Source organism: Rhincodon typus, chromosome 19, assembly GCF_021869965.1.
Source record: "Rhincodon typus isolate 14 chromosome 19, sRhiTyp1.1, whole genome shotgun sequence".
Taxonomy (NCBI): domain Eukaryota; kingdom Metazoa; phylum Chordata; class Chondrichthyes; order Orectolobiformes; family Rhincodontidae; genus Rhincodon; species Rhincodon typus.
Genome location: NC_063350.1, coordinates 7,352,980 through 7,376,554, shown reverse-complemented (window position 1 = coordinate 7,376,554; position 23,575 = coordinate 7,352,980). Strand labels below are relative to the sequence as shown.

Sequence of the window (23,575 nt, the reverse complement as noted above, 5' to 3'; positions counted from 1 at the left end):
GCTGTGTTCATCCTGCCCTGCACCTTGTTGTCTTGTAATCATTAAGCTAGATTTTTTAATTCCAGATTTTCATTTAATTCCTTTTGCCAGGGTGGGGATTTGAAACCATGTCCCCAGAACATTACCTTGGGGTCAGGATTACTCATCCAGTGAAATTACGAGAATGCCACCATCCTGGCCTAAGTACTTGGTCCTGTTGATGAATACACTGACCTTTCACTTTCAGATTGACAGGACAAAGGTTTCGCAGTTGTTTGGCTGCAACGGTTAGATAGGAGATGGGTTGGGACCAGCCTTAATCCAGTTACAGGCAAGCATGGGCTCATTGTATAACAGTGTCCAAAATGTAGCACAACGTTGGGTATTTCAAAACTGGATGTAAAGCGTGTCAAAATAGAACTGCTGCCTTGGTGCACTCTCCATTTGCACCCTATTGCCAAGTCAGACTGCCTGGTTTGTCTCATTGCAGTTGGGTAACTTGATCTTGGATTGTTTGATGGCAACACCTGCAATGAGATAAACATTTATAGAATTCCCAGCACCTTGATGGGCCATTTGGCCCAACAAGTCTGTGCTGATGTTTATGCTTCATGTGAGTCTCCTCTGACTCTATCTCAGTTAACCCTCTTTGACATGACCCTGTATTCCATTCTCCCGTGAGCAATAACCTACCTTCTCTCAGTGATATTCTCCTCAACTGCATCTATGTGATTGTCTGGGTAAAGAAGTTTTTCCTGAATCCCTATCAATATTGGTGAACCACAAAAACAATTCAACCCTCTTATCAATAGAGTAAAAGCACAGCAGGCCACATTCTCCCTGAAACATTACATTTCCATATAGGGTAAATGGAAAGTCGCCATTTTCCCAGCAGAGCATAGGGCTGCTTTCTCATTAGGAAGAGGGATGACTGATGGTGAGTTTAATCTGAGGGTCGCCATGCCACAGGTGAGGGACAGGATTGAGAATGTAGAACCTTCATGGTAACCTCATGCAGTGTAGGAATTGAACCCATGCTGTTAGCGTCTCTCTGCATCACCGACCAACCAACTGAGCTAGCCAACCCCTTTTGATGTAGGAACCTCTGTAGAAATATTATTGTGTTTAAACTTTTGTAAACAGCTATACTGAAAAGATCACCAGCTAAACATCTGGCACAGGATTTGAGCTTTCTGATTTTGCGGTAGAATAAGCTACCTTGACCTGTTTTCAACAATCCCACTATCTTTCCTGTCTGTCCACACCATTGCGCCTCAGCCTGGAAACACGTGAATGAGCTCTGGCCAAACATATCGGTGATACCAGCAAAACTGGGATCCGATCTGTGTATTCCTCTGCCCTCTGATCACTTTCCTGTTTATTGCTAATGTACAGAATTCCCAATCGAAGCATGAAATGCTCCTGAGTTATCAACTTGCAGCAAAGCTGGGTCCACAAGATGTCGTAAACCACCTGCCAAGCTCAACCTGCATGCAACGGGATGGTTTAGAATGCTAATGGATTATGTTAGCCATAGAGATATGGTCATCAGCACAGAAGAGGCCCTTCGGCCCACTGACTATGCTCTGACCTTTTTACACTTCCAATTTCCTGCGCTTGGCCCAAAACCTTGAATGACATTTCCAGTGTTCATCCAATTACTTTTTAAAGGTTGTAAGGTTACCCACCTCACTGACCCTCCCAGGCAGAGCATTCAAGACCCCCACTACTCTTTGGGTGGAAAACATTTCCTCAAATCCTCTAAAGCTCCTGCTCTTCACCTTAAACTGGTTGATTTGAACTGTTCTTCTGTATGAATTGCTAGGTGTTCTTTTTGCCAAGGTTTTAAGCTAAGAATGAGATAAATCCTGATTTCAAATGACCCTGTTTCAAACATAACAGTTGTTAGCTAACAGCAAGATAGCTAATCTTGCAATCAGAACTGGGTCCTGTGGGGATCTGTACCCAGAGGTAACTGAGAGATCAAAGGAAGGGAAAGAATTTGGGACACCAATATTCCCTTCGTTGATGAGCAGTTTTAATCCTTTACTTTTGCTCATACTTACACTTTCTGGCCATTAATTTATCAGAGGCAGAATTAGGTCAAATATTAAATTAATACACTACAAACAAAACCCCAAAGAATTAAATTAATACCATGCTTTGTAATCTCAAAAACATATGTCCCAAAGAGACATTGTGTTTGTTTGTATGCTAGTGTTACATGAGTGATGGTGTACTTAATCCTTGGATTGCTGAACGCGGAGATTTGTGCCTTGGGATCCTTAAGGTCTATGCAGGCAATTGGACAGCTCTCTGTAAGAATATTGCTGTCGGGGAATTCTAACGTTTGCAAAAATCATTAGAGTGAATTTTCTTTTTGACATGGAAGGGAATTTGATATTTCAGTCACAATCAAAACTAGTTATTGCTGTGTAGTGTTAGTTAGTGACATGTCCCTCTGTATTACTCTCGCGGTATACTATAACCCAAAACTCACTCGATGTTGACATTTTAATCTCTCAAGCCAACACTCTCCGAGTGAAAACTACAGTTCGTGCAAACTTGTTTAATTTATTTATTTGCTATGGATTCATGCTGAGTTGGCTAAGATAGACAGAGAATCTACACCCTCAGTGAATCCAGAAGAAGGGAGCATCATCTAAAAAGGAGAGAGAGGAATGGCTGATGGGTAGCTGAAAATTATATGGGATCTGAATTACAGTCTGGGTGGTGTGATGGTAATCTGTTAGATTTCACTCAGGGAGTCCAAGTGGATCTGGGATCATGCAATTGTGTGTTCTATTCTGGACCTATAGATAGCAGCTGCACCTCAGAAATTCACCTTCCAAACAAATGACCACTTCTATCTAGAAAGATAAGGGCAGCAGATACATGGGAACACCACCACCAAGTTCCCCTCCAAGACACTCACTGTCCTGGCTAGGAAGTATATTGCTGTCCCCTCATTGCCACCAAGTTAAAATCTTGGAGCTCCCTTCCTAAGGGCATTGTGGGTCTGCCAATAGCATATGGACTGCAGTGGTTCAAGAAGGCAGCTCACCACCACCTTCTCAAGGACAACTAGGGACAGGCAATAAATGCTGGCCCAGCCAGTGATGCCCACCTACCACAAATGAATAAAACAAAATACTGACGGTACAGGCTTCAATTTCTTTTCGCTTGATGGTTGACCAGGGATTTTTCCCACTTTTACCACCTGCTACTGGCATGTGTTGGAAGGAAATGCAACTTGATTTTCAACCTGTTTGACCACATTACACCTCCACCTTCCTTAGCGATTGAGTCCTGGTGTAGGTCCCAAATTCAGAACTCTTAGCTCAGAGGCAGGTACACTACCTGCTGCGCCATCAGATTCCCTTCAACAGTGTAGGTTCCTTCTTTAAATATTCATTCAAAAGGCTCCTCCCTGTTTCAGCCACTGTCCATTGCAATGTTCATTCAAAAATCCTTCAGGAGTGAAAATAGGAAACAATTTATCACCAAAGGTTAGTGGAAGTCTGGAACTTTCTCAGAATATTTCCATGCAAAAGGCTGTAGATACTAAGGATCACCAAAACAGCTTCCAATAAGTTTAGAGAGATTTTTGATGGCTATCAAGAAATGTGGATACAAGGCAGAGAATTGGAGCTGAGAAACAGATCAACTATGATGAGGTAAACAGAGGGAATGGTCTTGAGGGGCTGAATGGCCTCATCTTATTTATGGGACTAAAAACTGACAAGCAACCTGTCAACTCCATTGAAATATCAGAGACGTCTGTGGTGTCTTTTAGAGTTATCTTAAATTCTGAAAAGTGCAAAATCCAGACTAAATAATGTACAATCTAGCAGTTAAACTCGAAGCTTTAAGAGGGTGGTGATAACTGCTTTTACAGTGACGTTATTTTTGGATAGTTAAGTTATAGCAATAAACATTTTTCCAATGTGACATCTATACTGGTGCAAGTGTTTGTTTTAAGAACATGACTTTAGCTCCAAATTGTTTCAGAGTGTGTTCAGATATTGATGAATGTATTGGAAGCTTTCACAAAACTTTCTGGATAAAATCAAGAAAGTTGATATCCTACTAGGTTCCATCTAGAGTCAGGCTCTGCTTTATGATGTCAGGTTATTTTCTGCATGAAGAGGAACTGCATTTTACTCAACAATTGTTGAGTGTCATTCACAGTTTTGCTGTTTAATTTACACAAGGGTGGGTGTGAAGTGAGCAACACTTGCCATATTTACAATCTCACCTTGAAAAATATGGAAGTAAAAAATAAATTACAGTCCCCATGGTCTAGTGGATTTGATGTTGAGTGACCATAGTGATAAAGAATGGCTGAAACAGGAGCCTTGTGAAGAAATATTGATCCTACGCTGTTGTGGCGCAGTGGGTAGTGTCCCAGCCTCTGACCTGAAAGTTCTGGGTTCAAGGTCCACTCCAGAATCTGATGCTTGGGGAAGGTAGCTAGACAAGTTGAATATCAATTTGTAAATCCTTCTAGCAGAAGCCAGTGGTAGGTGATAAGTGTGGGAAAGATTCTTGGTCAGCCATGGGATGGAAAGAACATTAGAACTATTTGTGGCTTCAGACTACAACATGTAAATGAGTGTTTCAGCATCAAGCTGGACTACCCTGAGTGAGCTCTAACACACCATTACCGTCACTTAGATTGTTAGTTAGACCCTCAAACAGTGCTGCTCAATCTGGAGGAAAAACCTCTGTCTCCCCGATGGTTAAAATGTGACTTGCTCAGCAATGTGTCCCATTGGATTCCCCACTTTCTCCGTCTACACCCCCACAGCCCCCTTTTATAACTTAACAACTGAAGGTGGCTGTGGAAGTGATTTTCAAACCATTTTTTTGGCAACTTCCCAATTAAATTGAAGTGAGGCTTGACCATGAAGATTGAGCATCCTTTGACCAGTGGCTATTTGTCAAATCTGCTGGTTCTTTGGTCAGCATCCTCAACTTGTGGCCCCTCATGCTCCCAAGGCTGTTGCCTTGCCATGACCTTGCCATGATTGTGGATGAAGCAAATGGTTGACCACCTGGATTATTGCCTCAAACCAAGCTGTGTTGGGAAGATGGCAGATGTTCTAGAAATCTCTGGGGCCAACTGCACCACTTTCGGTGCGTCACAGTTGCTTCAGTGCGTGTGTGTGCATGGGGGTGGGTGGGGGGGTGCGGTGTGGGTGGGTAAGGTTTTGTCTGGACTATCTCGTCCTGGCTGAGGTGGCCACAACAATTTACCAAAATCAATATTTGTTTCAGTGTGTGGTCTCAGTGAATCCAGCTGTAGACTCTGTGGGTACATGGGGTTGGATGGCATTACCAACATTCAAGAAGCTGCACTGAAGATAAACTTTGAAGAACAGCCGGATTCCAAGGTACGAATGGAATCTTTAGTGTTTGCATTTTAAAATCATCAGCTGTGGCCTTCAATCCCTTTGGGGTGTGCTTTTTCCCCCATAGATTATAGTGCGCGGAAAAAGGCCTACAGTGTGGGAACAGACCATATCGGCCATCCAAAGAGCACCCCACCCAGACCCAGCGCCTATCCTATCCCTGTAACCCTGCAATTCTTATAGCTAATCCACCTAGCCAGCACATCCCTGGATACTACGGGCAATTTATCATGGCCAATCCACCTAACCTGCACATCTTTGGACATTGGGAAGAAACCAGAGCAAACCCATGCAGACACAGGGAGAACATGCAAACTCAACACACAGCCTGAGGGTGGAATCAAACCCGGGTCCCTGGTGCTGTGAGGCAGCAGTGCTAACCACTGAGCCACGGTGCTGACCTCGGGGTGTACAGCAGTTTGTGCTCCTCTCCAGCCTCCTGCCATCTTTCTTCACCAAAATCTATAATCGTATCCTCCATTCCCTTCTTCTTCCTCTTATACTTTCAAACAACAAATGGCATTTTACGTAGCATCATTACCACAGTGAAATGCCCCAAGGTGCTTCAGAGGCATGTTACTCTGACACACATAAAGAAATATTTGTGCAGATGACCAAAAGGAGGGCCAAAGACATAGCCTTTAAGGGAAAGAAAAAGAGGTGGAGAAGCTTACCCAGGGCTGTACAGGGAAAATGGTGTTGGAGCAGTTCCGTAGTTTGGTAGCCCAGCTGTCTGATAGCACATCCACCCATGGAGAGATGGGAAATTCCAGAGATACATAAGGAACTGGGTTAGAGGAGTGTAGGTATTCCAGATATTGTGGGGCTGGAGGAGATATAGAGATAAGGAGGGAGCACAGCCCTGGAACAACTGAAAACCAAGATGAGCAAGTTTACTGTAGATTTTTCCAATGAACACCCAGTAATGCTAAAGATAAATATATTTAATCCGGATCCTATACTACAGGCCATTCTTTAAAGCAAAAAAAATTAAGTACCATCTTAAAGAGTCAAACTGTTCATATAGTATAAAATTGACGTGAATGTGTTAATCAGCCTTTTACAAATAACCATCAATAACAACAACGACTTGGTGATTTGAAGCAGATCACTTTAGAAATGTGAGACAAACACAGATAGAGATGGAAATGCTCAGCTAGTCTGGCAACAATGGTGGAGATGGATCAGGCTGATGATGTTTCATCTGAAACAGTAATTATGTATCTGTCTCTACAGATGCTGCCTGACCCTCTCGAGTATTTCCAACACTCCCTGTCATTTTTAAAAACTGAAAGAACTGCGGATTCTGTAAATCAGAAACAAAAACAGAAATTGCTGGAAAAGCTCAGCAGGTCTGGCAGCATCTGAGGAGAGAAATCAGAGTTAACGTTTTGGGTCGAATGACCCTTCCTCAGAACTCTTCCTTCTTTTTTGTTTTGGGTCTCCAGCGTCCACAATATTTTGCTTTTTTTTGTATCAGTTGTCACTCTGGAGATGCCAGGAGCTCAGTGGTGAATGTTTAATTGTTGGGTTTTGATCATCCAAGACACAAGACGGTGGCGGGAGTTGGGGGGGTATTGTAACTCCTTGGGTACTCTCAGCCTGGCCACCAGATGGCACCCTATTGGAGAGCTCAAGCACCCAATCTCCAAAAGGAATCCGTGACTCCCTTGAGTCGCAGGACGCTTTTGGTGTTACTGTCACAAAGGAGATAGATCACTGAGGCACTGGTCAATCTGAATAAAAGTGGCATCAGAGAGTCCACAATGGAGGCATAAGGTGGGGAGGAAATGGAGACTCAAAACAACAATTCCAACCAATACCATGAAGGTTCCTAGTGATTATTTTCTGCATTGAATTTACTTCCTATATCACAGAATGATGCAGCACCGAAGGCCCACTGTGTTTGAATGAGCTGTGCAGTTCGTCTCTTTACCCTCACAGCCCTGTCATTGTTTCTCCCCTGCCATTTCACATTCCCTTTTCGATATCAGGCTGCTTCCCCCCCCTACCCTTTCACACAGCCCATTCCAGATTACAATAACTTCTTTTTTCATTTAATTATTTCCGAACCAGCCTCTCTAGGTGTATTGTGATACACCTCTGGAACAAAGGGGACTGGCTCAGAGGTAGGGACACTACCACTACACCACAAGAGCCCCAGATTACGTTAGTCGCTGAGTAAAATAAATTCTCCTCACTTGCTGACTGGGTCCTTGGTCAATCAGCCTGAACCTGTGTTGCCAGTGGATACAATTCCTCCTTATTTCCCTTCATAATTATAAATGTCTTTATCAAGTCTCCCCTAAACCATACTGTTGTAAGATGAGTATTCGGAGATTCCCTCCTCATTCCTGATACCATCCTGGTCGATCTACACTGCAACTTCTCAAAAGGTTATTATCCTACTGAAATTCTAATACCCAGAATTAGACACGGCTCTTCCAACTGTGGTTTAACATTGTTCATCATACTGTTCTTTCTGTTGTATTCTAATCCTTAATCAATAAAGCAGTCTATTCATGATGGCACATGGACTACAATGGTTCAAAAAGGCAGCTCACCACCACTTTCTCAAGGGCAACTAGGGAATGGCTTGGCCATCAATACCTACATCCCACCAGTGAATGAAGAAAACTCCTCAAAGAATTCTGAATTGAAAATTATGATTGAATCTGCTCCCATCACACCAGAGCATTCCATGTCACAACAACTCATTGCAATAGAAAAATCTTCACCTCTCTTTTAGTTCTTTTGCTAATCATCTTCGATCTCTGCTGTCTGATTACCGATTTTCTTGCCATTAAAAACAGTTCCTCCTTCGTTACTGTGTCAAATTCCTTCACGTTTCTGAATGCCTCAGTGAACTCTCTCCTCAACCTTCTCTGCTCGAAGGGAACAACCCAAGCTACTTTTCCTTCTCTCTATATATAATTGAAGCTCCTCATGCCTTGTACAATTCTGGCAAATCCTCTCTGCACCTTTTCCAAGAGTTTCCTAGATTTGCCTGCAGTACACCAGCTGAGACCCAATAGATATTAATTGTATAAGGATTTAGTGGAGCCTCCCCACTTTCTACATCTCTGTTCCTGCTATTTGTTTTTTAAAGTGTTTATAAACCTGTCCTGTCTCCTTCAAAGATTGTTGGCTCCAGGTTGTTTTGTTCTTTAATCCTGTACACTTCCCACTGCCTCGGGAAAGCAGCCAACATAATCAAAGACCCCTCCCACCCTGGTTATACTTTCTTCCACCCTTTTCCATCGGGTAGTAGATACAGTAATTTGAAAACATGTACCAATAGATTCAAGAACAGCTTCTTCCCTGCCATTATCAGACTGAGAGTCATAGAGTTATACAGCATAGAAATAGACCCTTTGGTCCAACTCGACCATGTCGACCAGATATCCCAAATTAATCTAGCCCCATTTGCCAGCATTTGGCCCATAACCTTCCAAACCCTTGCTATTCATGTACCCATCCAGATGCCTTCTAAATGTTGTAATTGTACCAGCTTCCACCACTTCTGGCAGCTCATTCCATACACGCACCACCCTCTGTGTGAAGAAGTTGTCCTTTAGGCCACTTTTATATCTTTCCCCTCTCACCTTAAACCTATACCCTACCCTGGGAAAAAAGACCTTGGCTATTGAACCTATCCATGCCCCTCATGATTTTATAAATCTCTATAAGGTCACCCTTCAGCCTCTGATGCTCCAGTGAAAATTGCCCCAGCCTAATCAGCCTCTCCATACAGCTCAGATCCTCCAAACCCGGCTACATCCTTGTAAATCTTTTCTACACCCTTTTGGGTTTATGGACGGATCTCTCACATATTAGAGTTGACCTTAGAGATAGTAAGAACTGCTGATGCTGGAGTCTGCGATAACACAGTGTGGAGCTGGAGGAGCACAGCAGGCCAGGCAGCATCAGAGGAGCAGGAAAGTTCATGTTTCGGGTCAGGACCCTTCTTCAGAAATGATCTTGTCTGCACCTCCTCTGTAGCTGTAATATTATATTCTGCACTCTGTTCTATTTCCCTGACGTATTTCTGTAAGGTATGATTTTGTCTGGTTAGCACACAAAACAATACTTTTCACTGTATCTCGGTACATGTGGCATTAATAAATCAAATCAAATCAAATTTTTAAAATTGTAAGTTTCAGTTTTGTGGATTTTGATTTCCTACAGAAATTTGGCTGTGCTAAAGCACTGTACATATCTGATGCTGACAAACGCAAACACTTTCGGATTGTTTTAAGTCTCTTCCTCGGGACTGGCCAAGAGGTCGGCACCTTCTACAGTAAATTCATTAAAGTTATTTCAAAGCCGTCCCAGAAGAAGCACTCCATTAAGAATGCAGACTGTAAGTATCACTGGGTGGGTGGTCAGTTAGAAAGTGAAATTAAAACAGAAAAGTACTGGAGAAACTCAGAATTTTAAATGGCATTTGGATAAGTAAATGAATGGTAAATTTACTTTGGGAACGTGGTCAGCATGGACTAGTTGGACCGAAGGGTCTGTTTCCATGCTGTATGAGTCTATGATTCTGAGATTTGGCAGCACCTGGGGAGAGAGAAACAGAGTTAATGTTTTGAGTCCAGTGTGACTGTGTTCTTCAGAGCAGCAGGGTGGGAATTGGAAAGTTCTCTCATGCAGTTTGGACTGGGCAAGAGGCTGAATCAGAAGGTCACAGGTTCCTATCCCACTCCAGGATCTTGAGAACAAAATCAACACTGACAACTCTAATGGGACACTGAGAGACTGACACACTGTTGGGGTTCAGGCTGTTGGACAAGTTGTTAACCCTGTCTGCAGCAAGTCCCTATATCTCTCTACCTTTCTAGATATGTGTAAAAGGACCCACGTTATTACTTTGTAGAACAAATGAAAGTTCTCCTCATACTTCCGGGCCAATATTTATCACTCAGTCAAAACCACCTTAAAAAAAAATTCTTCATTATAGTTTTTGTGAGCTCACTGGGCACAAACTGACTCCTGTGTTTACATTTATAGGAATGACCATGTGAAGAAAAGTGCTAGAGAAATCCCAGCTTTTTTTTTATATATTTGTAATTAACCTATTCAGAAACAGTAGGATATGCCTCTGGGGTAGGTGGAACTTGAACCTAGGCCTCATGATTCCAAGGTAGGGACACTACCACTGTGCCATGTGAGTTTGCCAATTTTTTTTTGTGTGTCACAGATAATAAAACTGCCTCCAAATCTTTGCACTCCAATTATCTTTGTTCAAAAAGGCTACATCCCCAGAATTTAGTTAATTTTAGTTAATTCTGAATGCTCAACAGTTAGCTGCTAATTTTATTTTCAAGTTGAGAAACTGTTCTTTTCAAAGTACAGATTTGATGAGCTGAGTGGTTTCCTGTATTGTATCATTCTCTGAACTCTTTCACACAGAAGGCATATCACCTTGGAGTCTAGCCGGCGGTGAGATGAGAAATATCGTTTTGAAATATCTAATTTGCATTTTTGAAAGGGGAGTACTCCCTCAGTATCCCACTGGAGTGTCAGCCCAGATAACATGCCCAAATCTTGACAGTGGGACTCAAAATTGCCGTGTTGAATTCTTCAGTGCTTGATTAAGAGAGTCTGGTTACTATTGATGCTCGCTACACTAGAATGGCTAAGCCTGGGCGTGGACTGTGGGAAAAGTGAACAAAGTGGGAAAAGAGCCAGAAACTCCAGTTAAAAGCAGGAGTAGACATTTCAAAGTGTCCTGAATGAAACCGTGTTATACATACATACACACACACACACACACACACACACACACACACACACACACACATATACACACATATATACACACACACACACACACACATATATACACACACGCACATATATACACACACACGCACAAGCTACTATCATCTCGGTACAGCTCTGAGATAGAAAATATACAGGAGAACCCATTCAAATGTGAGTGTGCTGCCTCTGCTCTCTGGGGAGCACTGTATACTCAAAAGTACCTTTCAATTGTTCAGAGTGTGTTATTGGGGCCCAGTTTCTTCCAGTCACAAGGTACTCACTGTTTAATCACCTGTGCCCAGTATGTATCTCTTCAGGCTCCAAGGTGGCTTTGTTCAATCGTCTGCGATCTCAAACAGTCAGTACACGGTACCTGTGTGTAGAGGGAGAGGAGTTCATCGCTAGTGCCAGGCAATGGGCAGCTTTCACTTTGCATCTGGGTAAGAGTTCACTGATTCACATCAGCCTTTACTAGGGGAAACATCTGATAGAAAATAATAGTCAAGTTCACTGCTTATCACTATAACTTTACAAACTGTTATGGCAAGCTTTCATTAAATCACTGGTTCGGTATCCGCTCCATTCTGGGGCACCATGGTTTAGGAAGCATGTGAAGTCTTTGGAGAGGTCACAGAGTATCTCAGAACTTCTGGTGTCTCTGCAACACTCCAGTACGCAGGTCCTGTTGTAGTTGTCCATAGCTGCACACGACAAAATGGCTATTAGGGATTTTTTTCAAACTGACATAGACAATCAAAAGAAAGTTTAGCTGATGCAGTATTTCATATAGCTCGAAACATGGCCTTCACAGATAGACAACAAAATGCCTCTGAGTCTTACTGAGACAGGACTAGAATATAGACAGTAAGACTGTGATAAGGCAGTTCAGATGGAAACCAGAGATAGGAGGAACTGCCGATGCTGGAGTCTGAGATAACAAGGTGTAGAGCTGGATGAACACAGCAGGCCGGGCAGCACCAGAGGAGCAGGAAAGCTGACGTTTTGGGTTTGGATCCATTTCTGAAGAAGGGTCCAGACCAGAAACGTCAGCTTTCCTGCTCTTCTGATGCTGCCTGGCCTGCTGTGTTCATCCAGCTCTACACCTTGTTATCTCAGATGGAAACCATCTGTTTTGAGATTTATGGGTTTTATTTAAATAGAAAGGGAAATCTTGACCTATCTGAGATGAGGCTTTTTAAATGATTAGAATCACATATTAGAGTAGACACATTCATACAATAATAGAAGTTTAAATTTATTAGATATTGGGAAATTAAATTTCTGAAGTCAGTTCACCTGAGAGACAGAGAAACTCTTAAAGATACTGTTTTCTCCGTCAGCAAGAAGATTAGAAAAACAAAAAGGTATAAACAAGGTAACCTCGTAAGATACTGAGAGACAAATAGTGTGGCAAAGGAGGGGCAGAAACAATTTTGAAACGGGGTCACCACGGCCGAGAGAATAAACAACTGCTGCTTCACAACTTGGATAAGAGCGAAGCTGCTTCCAAAATTATTAGCTTGGTCACAGAATCATAGTATTAGGTTTAACTGTGTATAACTTTATATTTGAGCTTCTTTTACAAATATTATAACAACTGGTAGAAAATAACATCCTTTTTAATCATCTGTACTAAGATCAACAAGGATAATGAATTGCATGGTCGAATTTAAAAAGTCAGTAGTAATAAACAACTATACAATGTGGCTGGCAAAAGCCTGGGAAGGGACATTACAATTGGTGTTAGAATGTGGTCAATAATAGTCAGAGCTCAAGGACAGGTGATAGGGCCAACATCACAAGCTGATGGGAGGACCTAAGGTGGACCATGAAGTTGTCCATCGTTGTGTAATCACAGGATTGGAAGTGTCAGTCAGATGAGATATGGCAAACACTAACCATTGTAATGCGGAATGTATCAATATCCTGTCCTTTATTGGGAAAGATAGTGTCACTGACCACTCCTCCGATCTGAGCTGTGATTAAGAGGGCAGCTGAGCCGCATGTGAAAGCCAGATTTGGAGTGGTCTCCAGCCTCTCCCACACGTGTGGTAAAGGAGCTCCAAATAAAGTTTGATTTGTGCGACTGAACTCAGTAACATCCCTCAGCAGCCTGGCTGTTTAACAACACTTGCGGGATCAGAGCTGACCCTGGGGCTTGTGATCCTTTCCCATTCATCTGCCATACTGCTGTGAACCACTGCAAAGGGGCACTGTTGGGAAGGTGCTCAGGTTGATCTCCAATATCCTGTCAATGTCTTGGGGCTGAGCACTTCTCTTCTATGCAGTTGTCCGAGAAGGAGGAAGCTGGTGACCCCCAAATTTGACCTGTGCTGCCCCATTGGTGGGATGGGGGGTTACAACCCATGGTTTGGAACCATTGGTCTCCAGCTCCTGCCTGTGCACAGGTCACGATGATGTCTCAGAGCAGAGCCTGGCCTCCAATCGTCTGGGGACCCCTTTGATATTAGATCAAGGTCCTACCCTGCCAAGACACTGGGTCTCACAACAGCAATGACCACCTCACGTTGAAAACAAAAGAGATCCTGCCCAACTACCTGGTCAAGATAAAATTTGGGACTTAGAATATCAGGGCATCACATTGCCCCATATGATGCAAAGTCTGTAGGTTATGCATTGGATTCGAGTCAACTCACAACCTCTTGTCTCCGAGTGAAAATGAGTCACCCTCTGGCCTAAGGGACTGCCTCAGAGAAGAAAAGGGTCAAAAGACTTCACTTCCACAGAGAAACTGGAAGCTAATATTGTTCTCCTTAGAGAGACGAGTGCTAGGGAGATTTATTAGGGATTCAAAGTTTACGAAAGGTTCCGATAGACTAAGTATAGGTGTGTTTTCAGGGTCAGGAAAGCCAGTTGCATGAGGCCACAGATTTAAAATGATTGACGATGAACCAGAGGGTAGGTGAGGAGATTGAGGTTTAAACAGTGAGTTGCTACAATCTGGAATGCATTGCCTGATAGAATCAGACTCAGACATAATTTCCAAGTTGAAGAGAGGAAACAAAATGGTGGGAGAAAGATGGAGGGCGTTGTTGGTGGGACAAAGTGGATACCTGTTTAAAGAGCTGGCACAGATACAATAGGCTGAATGGCCTCCCTCCTCGCTGGAGCATTCCCTGAAATCATTGCTGGGTAACGGCAGAGCTTCTTGCTGTGCTACCTTCACGTCTATCCCTAACGCTCTTGTTTCCTCAGCAGAGAATGACCAATGTCGGAGGGGTGATTTCTGTCCTGGGGATGGATACATCCGATATGGATCAGCTGTCAAATTAGTATGCACTACGTCGGGAATCTCCTTACCTAGCATGGTATGACCCACTTCTGGTGGCCTATGTCCAGACTGAAGTCCAGTCATCTTCACTGTTGCTGCTTTTTCTGCCCCCTTCTGGCTTAACATATCGCCTCAAATGAGTGTGTCTGATAAACTATTACATTCTTCACCATTTTGATAAAAATACACCTTGTAGGACAAGATTATTCAAGTACAATGAAGCTGATCCCTAATTGCCGAGAAGGCAGTTAAAAGTCAACCACATTGCTTTTGGATCCGGAGTTACATATAGGCCAGACAGGGTAAAGATGGTAGTTTCCGTCCCCAAAGGACATGAGTGAACCGGATGGATTTTCCCGACAATTGGTAATAGTTACATGGTCATTGTTATAGTCTTAATTTTTTAATTGAATTCAAATTCCACCATTGGCCGTGGTGGGATTTGAACCCAGGTCTCCAGAACATTATCTGGTCTTTGGATGAGATATTCGCCATCCCTTTTGTCCCTTCATCCAAGTCCTTTCTATAAATTGCAATAATTTGAAGCCCCAGCACTGTCATTAATCTTGCCAGCTAATAAATAACCCAGTTATTTATTTATTTATTCCCTGTTTCCTGCTAGCCAGCCAATCTTCTACCTGTGTCAGTATATTACACCCTATATTATGAACTTTTATTTGCCATAGTAAGCTTTGATGTGGCACGTTATCAAAGGCCTTCTGAAAATCTAAGTGCAGCACATCTATTCGTTCCCCTTTATCCACAACACTTGCTATTTACTCAAGGAACTCATTAAACATGATTTTCGTAGAATCATAGAATCCCTACAGTGTGGGAGTACGCCATTCAGCCCATCGAGACCAGACCGACCCTCCAAAGAGCATCCCACCCAGACCCATTCCCCTATTTTAGCATTACCATGGCTAATCCACCTAGCCAGCACATCCCTGCTTAGCTAATGGGTTGCCATGGGCAAAGCAACAGGGAAGTATGGGCTCCCCAAACTCCCTTTTGTCCATAGTGAAAATTGTTTAGATTGTTAGAAATTTGGCATTCTTGTGTTTGTCCTGATGCATGAACGTCAAAAAGCTTTGGCAACATGGCTCTCTGTTCACCAGTATTTATGGAAGTGGTAGATAGTGATATATTTTTGAGCTAATAATTGGTGTATGTTTGTCATACCTGAGCAGTAATTTGTTTCTCACTGTGTTAATTGCATGGACAGATCATTCGGAAGGTGAATAAGCAGTATGCTGCGCTGGATGTGGATGAACCTGTCTCTCAACTTCACAAGTGCGCCTTTCACATCAAGGACACAAACAGGATGTATCTGTGTCTCTCCAATGAGAACATCATACAGTTCCAGGTAATGTCACCAGGGCTCTCTATTCCTGAATTATGAATTGGACTACTTGAGGATTGACTGGCCAGCTTCTTTTTGATTCTGTAGTAGGATGTGGTTGTTGCTGGCAAGGTCAGCATTTGTTGCCCCATCCCAATTGCCTTTGATCTGAGTAGCTTGCTCGGCCATTTGAGAGGGTGGTTAAGAGTCACTGACATTACTCTGGATCTGGAGTCACATGTAGGCCAGGCCAGGTAGGGACGGCAGATTTCTTCCCAAAAGGACTTTACTGAACCAGATAGGTTGCTACAACAATTGATGATGGTTTCAGTGTTGCCATCACTGAAACCATCTTTATAGATTCATTGATAATAGATAACAAGGTGTAGAGCTGGATGAACACAGCAGGCCAAGCAGCATCAGAGGAGTAGGAAAGCTGACGTTTCGGATCTGGACCCTTCTTCAGAACCCTTTTCTGAAGAAGGATCTAGGCCCGAAATGTCAGCCTTCCTGCTCCTCTGATGCTGCTTGGCCTGCTGTGTTCATCCAGCTCTATACCTTGTTATCTCAGATTCTCCAGCATCAGCAGTTCCTGCTATCTCTTTATAGATTCATTATTTGATTTCAATTTCAACCAGCTGCTAGCGTGTGATTTGAACCCGTTCTCTCAGATATCCTGGTCGCCCAGATATCCAGCCTCAGAGTGTCTTGTCCTTCCACACCAAGTGGAAGACTTTCCTTTTTGATTGGATGAATCTTTGACTCACACAGTCTTTAACATGACATCTCCACTTTTTTTGTCATTATCCATCAAGAGTGTTTGAAGAAATAGGTTTAAAAATGCATTTTCCTCCTCGTGGCATTTGTCCTCAGATGTACCAGGTGGATGGTTAACCTTCAACATGGAGATTAAATTAATCATTGTATTAGAGAGTTGTATTGGAAGGGAGTTTCTCAAAATGGAGACTGTGACCAGTGGTGTTCCACAGGGATCTGTGTTGGGACCACTGTTGTTTGTGATATACATAAATGATCTGGAGGAAGGTATAGACGGTCTGATTAGCAAGTTTGCAGATGACACTAAGATTGGCGGAGTAGCAGATAGTGAAGGGGACTGTCGGAGAATGTAGCAGAATATAGATAGATTGGAGAGTTGGGCGGAGAAATGGCAGATGGAGTTCAATCCAGGCAAATGCAAGGTGTTGCATTTTGGAAGATCCAATTCAAGAACGAACTATACAGCAAATGGAAAAGCCCTGGGGAAAATTGATACAGAGAGAGATCTGGGTGTTCCGGTCCATTGTACCCTGAAGGTGGCAACGCAGGTCGATAGAGTGGTCAAGAATGTATACGGCATGCTTTCATTCATCAGACGGGGTATTGAGTACAAGAGTTGGCAGGTCATGTTACAGTCGTATAGGACTTTGATTCGACCACATTTGGAATACTGCGTACAGTTCTGGTCGCCACATTACCAAAAGGATGTGGATGCTTTGGAGAGGGTGCAGAGGAGGTTCATCAGGATGTTGCCTGGTGTGGAGGGCGCTAGCTATGAAGACAGGTTGAGTAGATTAGGATTATTTACATTAGAAAGACAGAGGTTGAGGGGGGGACCTGATTGAGGTCTACAAAATCATGAGAGGTATAGACAGGATGGATAGCAAGAAGCTTTTTACCAGAGTGGAGGACTCAATTACTAGGGGTCACGATTTCAAGGTGAGAGGGGAAAGGTTTAAGGGAGATATGCGCGGAAAGTTCTTTACACAGAGGGGTGGGTGTCTGGAACGCGTTGCCAGCGGAGGTGGTAGAGGCAGGCACGATAGCATCATTTAAGATGTATCTAGACAGATACATGAATGGGCAGGGAACAGAGGGATACAGGTCCTTGGAAAATAGGTGACAGGTTTAGATAGAGGATCTGGATCGGCGCAGGCTTGGAGAGCCGAAGGGCCTGTTCCTGTGCTGTAATTTTCTTTGTATCACCTTTGTGTGGGATAGTAATGGATTGGTGGTTGGACAGTCTCTACAAAATTGAATAAATAAGTAATGGGAAATAATTTAATGCATCTCCAAGAAGTTGACTTGAAAATTACTGAAAAAGAGACAAATTCCTAAAGTTTTCTGTCTTGCATTTATGAGGACAAATGCAAGACAGTTAAATTTCAAATGATTATACAATTTATGTGACAGGAGAAAAGGACACTAATTGGTTAACACATTGACTTTGACTGGTTGAGACATTATCATGGAGAAAATAATGGGGACTGGTAGACTCCTCACGCTGTAGACATTTCAAACATGGCACAACGTTTGATCTATTCCTTTAGTTTTCAGATAATAGACCACTATGTAGGAATGTATGTCACTTCTAGCAAGCATTAATGATCTATATTGAGCTCAAGTGCTTACCTTAAACTGATTATTTGTGTAGCTGTTAGAACACATAGGATTGTTCAGCAAGTGTTGTCCAATTGTGGAATCACAACGAACAGGAGACATTTTGTTCAGGAACTCAAACTTGTGCTTTCATGTGATCTTTCAAAGGCGACCCCTTGCTCCAAGGATGTCAACAGGGAAGTATTGAATGATGGCGCTTGCTGGACAATTATTGGCACCGAGACTGTAGAATACACATTTAGTGAGAGCCTGGCACAGCTTCACATTCCTGTCACTCCTATTCCCGTCATCAATAGCCTGGAGGTAAGATCTTTGTTGTGGTGTCACAGGATGCCTGATGGTATTTAATACTTTGTCCTGTCCCATCATTTAGCTGTTCAAACCGAGAAACCAGTTCAAGGGCCCATGTCAATGTTGCAGAAATGAAAAACAGAGTGCTGGAGAAACGCTGCAGTTCTGGTACCAAGACAACAAGGTGTGGAGCTGGATGAACACAGCAGGCCAGGCAACATCAGAGGAGCAGGAAAGCTGACATTTCGGGCCGGGACCCTTCTTCAGAAGGGTCTGTCTTTTCTTGATCAGCCCATCCTATAACCTTCTAGCAGCCTAATTTATGTTATCTCCCCTCATAACTCAACCCTTGAAGTTCAGGCGTCATTCTTGTAAACTCGTGTTGTATTCCCTCCAAGGCCAGTATATCCTTCCTAAGGTGTGGTGTCCAGATCTGCTCACAGTACTCCAAATGGGGTCTAATCAGGGTTTTGTATTACTGCAGCATAACTTCTGCATTCTTGTACTCCATATAAAGATCAGCATTCCATTAGCTGTCTTGATTATTTTCTCCACCTGTTTGTGATATTTTAAAGCTCTTTGCAGCTGAACCCCCCCCACCCCCGCAGTTTCTTTGAACATTCACTGCGTTTAACTTTGTATCATCTAGAAAGTACCCTAATCCGTCCTTCTTTGGCCAAAATAGATAACTTCACACTTGCTTACATCTGCTACATTTTGCCCATTCACTTAGTCTATCAATAACCCTTTGTAATTTTATGCTATCACCTACATTGTCTACAATGCTGGCTAACTTTATCTCATCAGCAAAATTGAATGTATAATTTTCTATGCCTTTTTCCAAATAATTAATAAATAATATGAATAATTGAGGCCGTGACACAGATCCTTGATCCACTGGTCACATCTTGCCAATTTGAGCACCTACCCAGTTTACCTACATTCTGCTGCCTGCCACTCAACCCGTTTCCCAGCCATATCAGTAATTTGCCTCCATGCCATGAGCTTCTACCTTTAGTTAACAGATACTTATGTGGGACTTTATCAAATGTCTTTTGGAAGTCCAAATAAACAACATCCAAAGACATTCCGAAACAAAAACAGAAATGGCTGGAGAAACTCACAGGTCTGGCAGCATCTGTGGAGAGAAAACAGGGTTAACATGTCAGGCTAACAGTTTCTGTTTTTGTTTCTGATTTTCAGCATCTGCAGTACTTTAGTTCTTTTTGTCTAGTGATTAACTCACTACCACATCTCTTACAGGTATGCCTACCTTGAAGATATTCTACTCCTGTATCTGACAGGATTTCCTTTCTAATCATTTTTCTTGTTTCCTGTCTTTACTTTCATTGTTGCTCCTGGGGTTTGACAAAGTATTTGCCAAAACTTGTTTCCACAACCATATCACCTTCCTCAGTGTCAGCCTCTGGCTCAGTCTCACCCCACGTGCATTCCAATTCAAGTTTTGTCCTTCATGTTTTGAATCCACCCAGGATCGCAGGTATCTCCGTGATGTACAACATTCCTCAGAGAGCTGCTCTTGTCACATCCCAGGATCCACACTCAGCACCTATGCATTGTCATATGCACACTCTCGACCTTTCTCTCCATCAGCACTGCCTCACACTGGCTCAGAGCTGCCCTGCAACCACCCCCCACCCCACCCAGTTCTTCTTTATCCTTCAGCTTGTTCTAACAAGAAACATCATCTTTTCAGGCATTGAAGGAACGTTAGGTGCAACAACTCAGAGATAACACACCCCTCTGGAATGTTCCTCCCCTCCCCTGTGACTCCATCTCCTAAACCCACCTCCTGCTGACTATTTACTATCCCTTCTGACCTTCCACTTTCTGATGCTGAACGTTCTGTACTCAGCAAAGATCTCAGTTTTATTCCTTCACACCCCAATCTCAATGAATTTTGGGCATGACATGACATATTAAGACTCAAAGCATTAGCTCTGTTGTTCTTTCCACAGATGCTGCCGGACCCTGCTGAGTTTCTCCAGCTATTTCTGTTTTTGTTTCGGATTTCTAGCATCTGCGGTTTTTTTTTTTAATATACATGGATACTCCCCTGTCCACTATCTTAGTCACCTTTTCAAACAGTTCACTGAGCTTTGTCAGGCATGACCTACCTGTCATGAATCCATGCTGGCTCTACCTGATTATTTGGAAATTTTTAAGGTGTTCATTTTATTACACCCTTGATTATAGCCTGAAGCAAATTCCCCACCACAGATGTTAGGATAACTGCTATGTAATTCCTTCATCTTCCTCTGTCGCCCTTCTTAAAAACAGAGGGACATATGCAATTTTTCAATGCAGAGGGCGACTCGTGTAATTTTAAGATCAATGAAGTACTTCACAAAATATAGTCACTATGGACGTGTTGGAAATGCACAGCCAATCTTCACACACAGGTCCCACAAGCAGCAATGAGATAGCTATCAAGATCATCCATTTTTCAGTGATGTTGGCTACAGGTCAAGCATGTACCAGGATACTATAGAGTAGTTCCTCTGGTTATAGTACTGCCATGGCATCTTTTATACTCCTCCGCAAGGGCTAACAGGACCTCAGTTTGAAATTTCACTTGAAAACTGGCCTCTTTTAGATCTCACTTACATTTGTTAAAGATCAAACATTTTCAGCTTGTCTTGAGCATGGTGTCATCTCCATAAATTTCTTCACTTTGGCCTTGGTATCCATTGTAAAGACTCAATTGAGGAAGAGCAACAATGGAAAAAAGGTGATGTTTGGAGCAAGGAGCTTTCTAATTTATTTGAGATGGTACTTTGGCCTCTTGGTCACATGGTTGAAAGAGAATGCACACTGCAAGATCCTGATGTTTGTGCCTGACCCCTAATAACTTTGTAGACCATGTTTCAATTCCAATTACAGTTTCTTCTGTCTTTTCCCAAGCTGAATGGAGGAGGTGATATAGCAATGTTAGAAGTACAAGGGGAAAGCTTCAGCCCAAATTTGAAAGTGTGGTTTGGTGATGTGGAGGCAGAAACTATGTACAGGTAAGACCACTATTAGACACTACACTGTACCTACATACATCTTGAGCTGACAGTGCTGAGCCATGTGCTTTTAGAACCTAAATTCTTTTATGTTCATACAGTTATGCAATACCGTTCAGTCCATCATGCTGGTGCTTGCTTTTTACTTCAGAAAAGATATAATCACATTAGAATTAGCTCAGAGAAGGTTCTCTTGACTTAATCCTGAGTTGGCGGTGTCCATTAGAAGAATGAGAGGTGATCTTATTGAAACATGAGATTGGGATGCTGAAAGGATGTTTCCATTTATGCAAGGGTCTATAATGAGCGGATGCAAATTAGGGATCTCCTGTTGAAGACAGACATAAGGAGATCTTCTTTTGTTCTCAGAGGATCACTGGCCTGTCAAATTTTGTTCCCCAAGAGCAGTTGGAAGCAGCGTCATTGAATGTCTCTCAGGCTGATTTCAATGGATTCTTGTTTGACATATAGGGATAGATAGGAAAACGGAGTTACAATCAGATCATCCATGATCTTATCAAACAGTACAGCCAGCTCAAGCAACAAGTGGTCCACTCTCACTCCTAATTCATTTGTTATGCTCTGCAAGAGCCTTCTCTTTACACCTTTACCCTCTTTGTCTGCATAATGGTCTATTTCTTTCTCCCTGTTGAGTTTCTATAGCTTCTTCTTAAATGCATCTGTTCGATGCAGTTCCCTGAATTCCCCTTTCTGTCCACTCCATTTGTAAAGATGTTTCATCTGAAATCCCTATTGTGTTTTTGGCTTTTTACAAACAAAATACCTGTTTTTCTAATCAACCTGTTCAGAGACGTTATTACACACGTCTGGAGCAGGTGGGACTTGACCCCAGGCCTCACGGTCCAGGGATAGGGACACTACCTCTCAACCACAAGAGCCCCTGGACTGTACTTTTGGACTCTCTGGCATGTGCAAACAACTTGGTATGAAACTGGTTTGAAATGGGCTTGTAGCAAATTCGGAGCCAATTTTTGGCTGCACCCAATCTTCTTTCCATTGCAGATAATAGAACAAAGCTCAAACTATTTTTGAGATTAGTTTCTTGGGCTTTGTTGTATATGTTCTATATGCAATGCATCATAAGTACAGTGTAATACATAACAATATTGTATAGAACTAAAGTGTTATGTATAAGTGTTTCAGTAGGAAATACTTCACAGTCACACTTAAGAAGCATGTAATGTGTAGCTGAACGAATAGGCATCCACCTGGTACAGCCTGAATTGAGCCTCTTAAGTCCAAGCAGCCTCTGAGAATTAAACTAGTTAGAGTTCTTACTTCAAGCTTGTAGTATGATTATTCAAACTTTAAACACACAACATAATATCAGTATTGCTGGTGATTTGCTTGATTGGAAAGTAAAAGCATTGGCAATTATTTCCAAACTCATAGAAAGTAAAGTTGGTGATAAATCGGCTGACTCGCTCAGGGCCTGTTTGGTACTGCTGGCCTCAAGCCCTTTCGTAACTTTAAATCATTGCCTCAATATCTAACATATGTGAACATGTAAAGATATGTGTATACAACATATATACATTCATATCATAAAATCCCTACAGTGTAGAAGCAGGCCATTCAACCCATTAAGTCGATACCGACTCTTTGAAGAGCATCCCACCCCTCCCCTATCCCTGTAACCCCACATTTCCCATGGTCAATCTACCTAGCCTGCACATCTTTGGACTGTGGGAGGAAACCAGAGCACCCAGAGGAAACCTATGCAGACACCGGGAGAATGTGCAACCTCCACACAGGCAGTTGCCTGAGGGTAGAATCAAACCCGGGTTTCTGGTGCTGTGAGGCAGCAGTGCTAACCACTGAGCCACCGTGACAGGGGAGGTGATGGCCTAGTGGTATTATCTCTGGACTGTTAACCCAGAGACCCAGATAATGTTTTGGGGACCTGGGTTCAAATCCCGCCAGGGCAAATGGTGGAATTTGAATTCCATAAATTTCTAATGATGACCATGAATCCATTGTTGATTGTTGGAAAAACCCATCTGGGTCACTAATCTCCTTTAGGAAGGAAACTGTCAGCCTT

The 23,575-nt window shown here is 42.7% G+C and overlaps 1 protein-coding gene across 1 annotated transcript in view; it reads left to right on the top strand.

Annotated features, from left to right (window-relative positions):
* Positions 1-21,675, top strand: part of rbpjl (recombination signal binding protein for immunoglobulin kappa J region-like) — a 52,903-nt gene extending 31,228 nt beyond the window's left edge. The window contains exons 3-11 of the mRNA XM_048608524.1: positions 5,060-5,118; positions 5,260-5,375; positions 9,582-9,756; positions 11,465-11,602; positions 14,379-14,491; positions 15,680-15,820; positions 18,341-18,496; positions 21,410-21,513; positions 21,615-21,675. Coding sequence (XP_048464481.1) covers positions 5,060-5,118; positions 5,260-5,375; positions 9,582-9,756; positions 11,465-11,602; positions 14,379-14,491; positions 15,680-15,820; positions 18,341-18,496; positions 21,410-21,513; positions 21,615-21,675 — 1,063 coding nt within the window. The remainder of the gene's footprint in view (positions 1-5,059; positions 5,119-5,259; positions 5,376-9,581; positions 9,757-11,464; positions 11,603-14,378; positions 14,492-15,679; positions 15,821-18,340; positions 18,497-21,409; positions 21,514-21,614) is intronic.
* Positions 21,676-23,575: the final 1,900 nt, after the last annotated feature.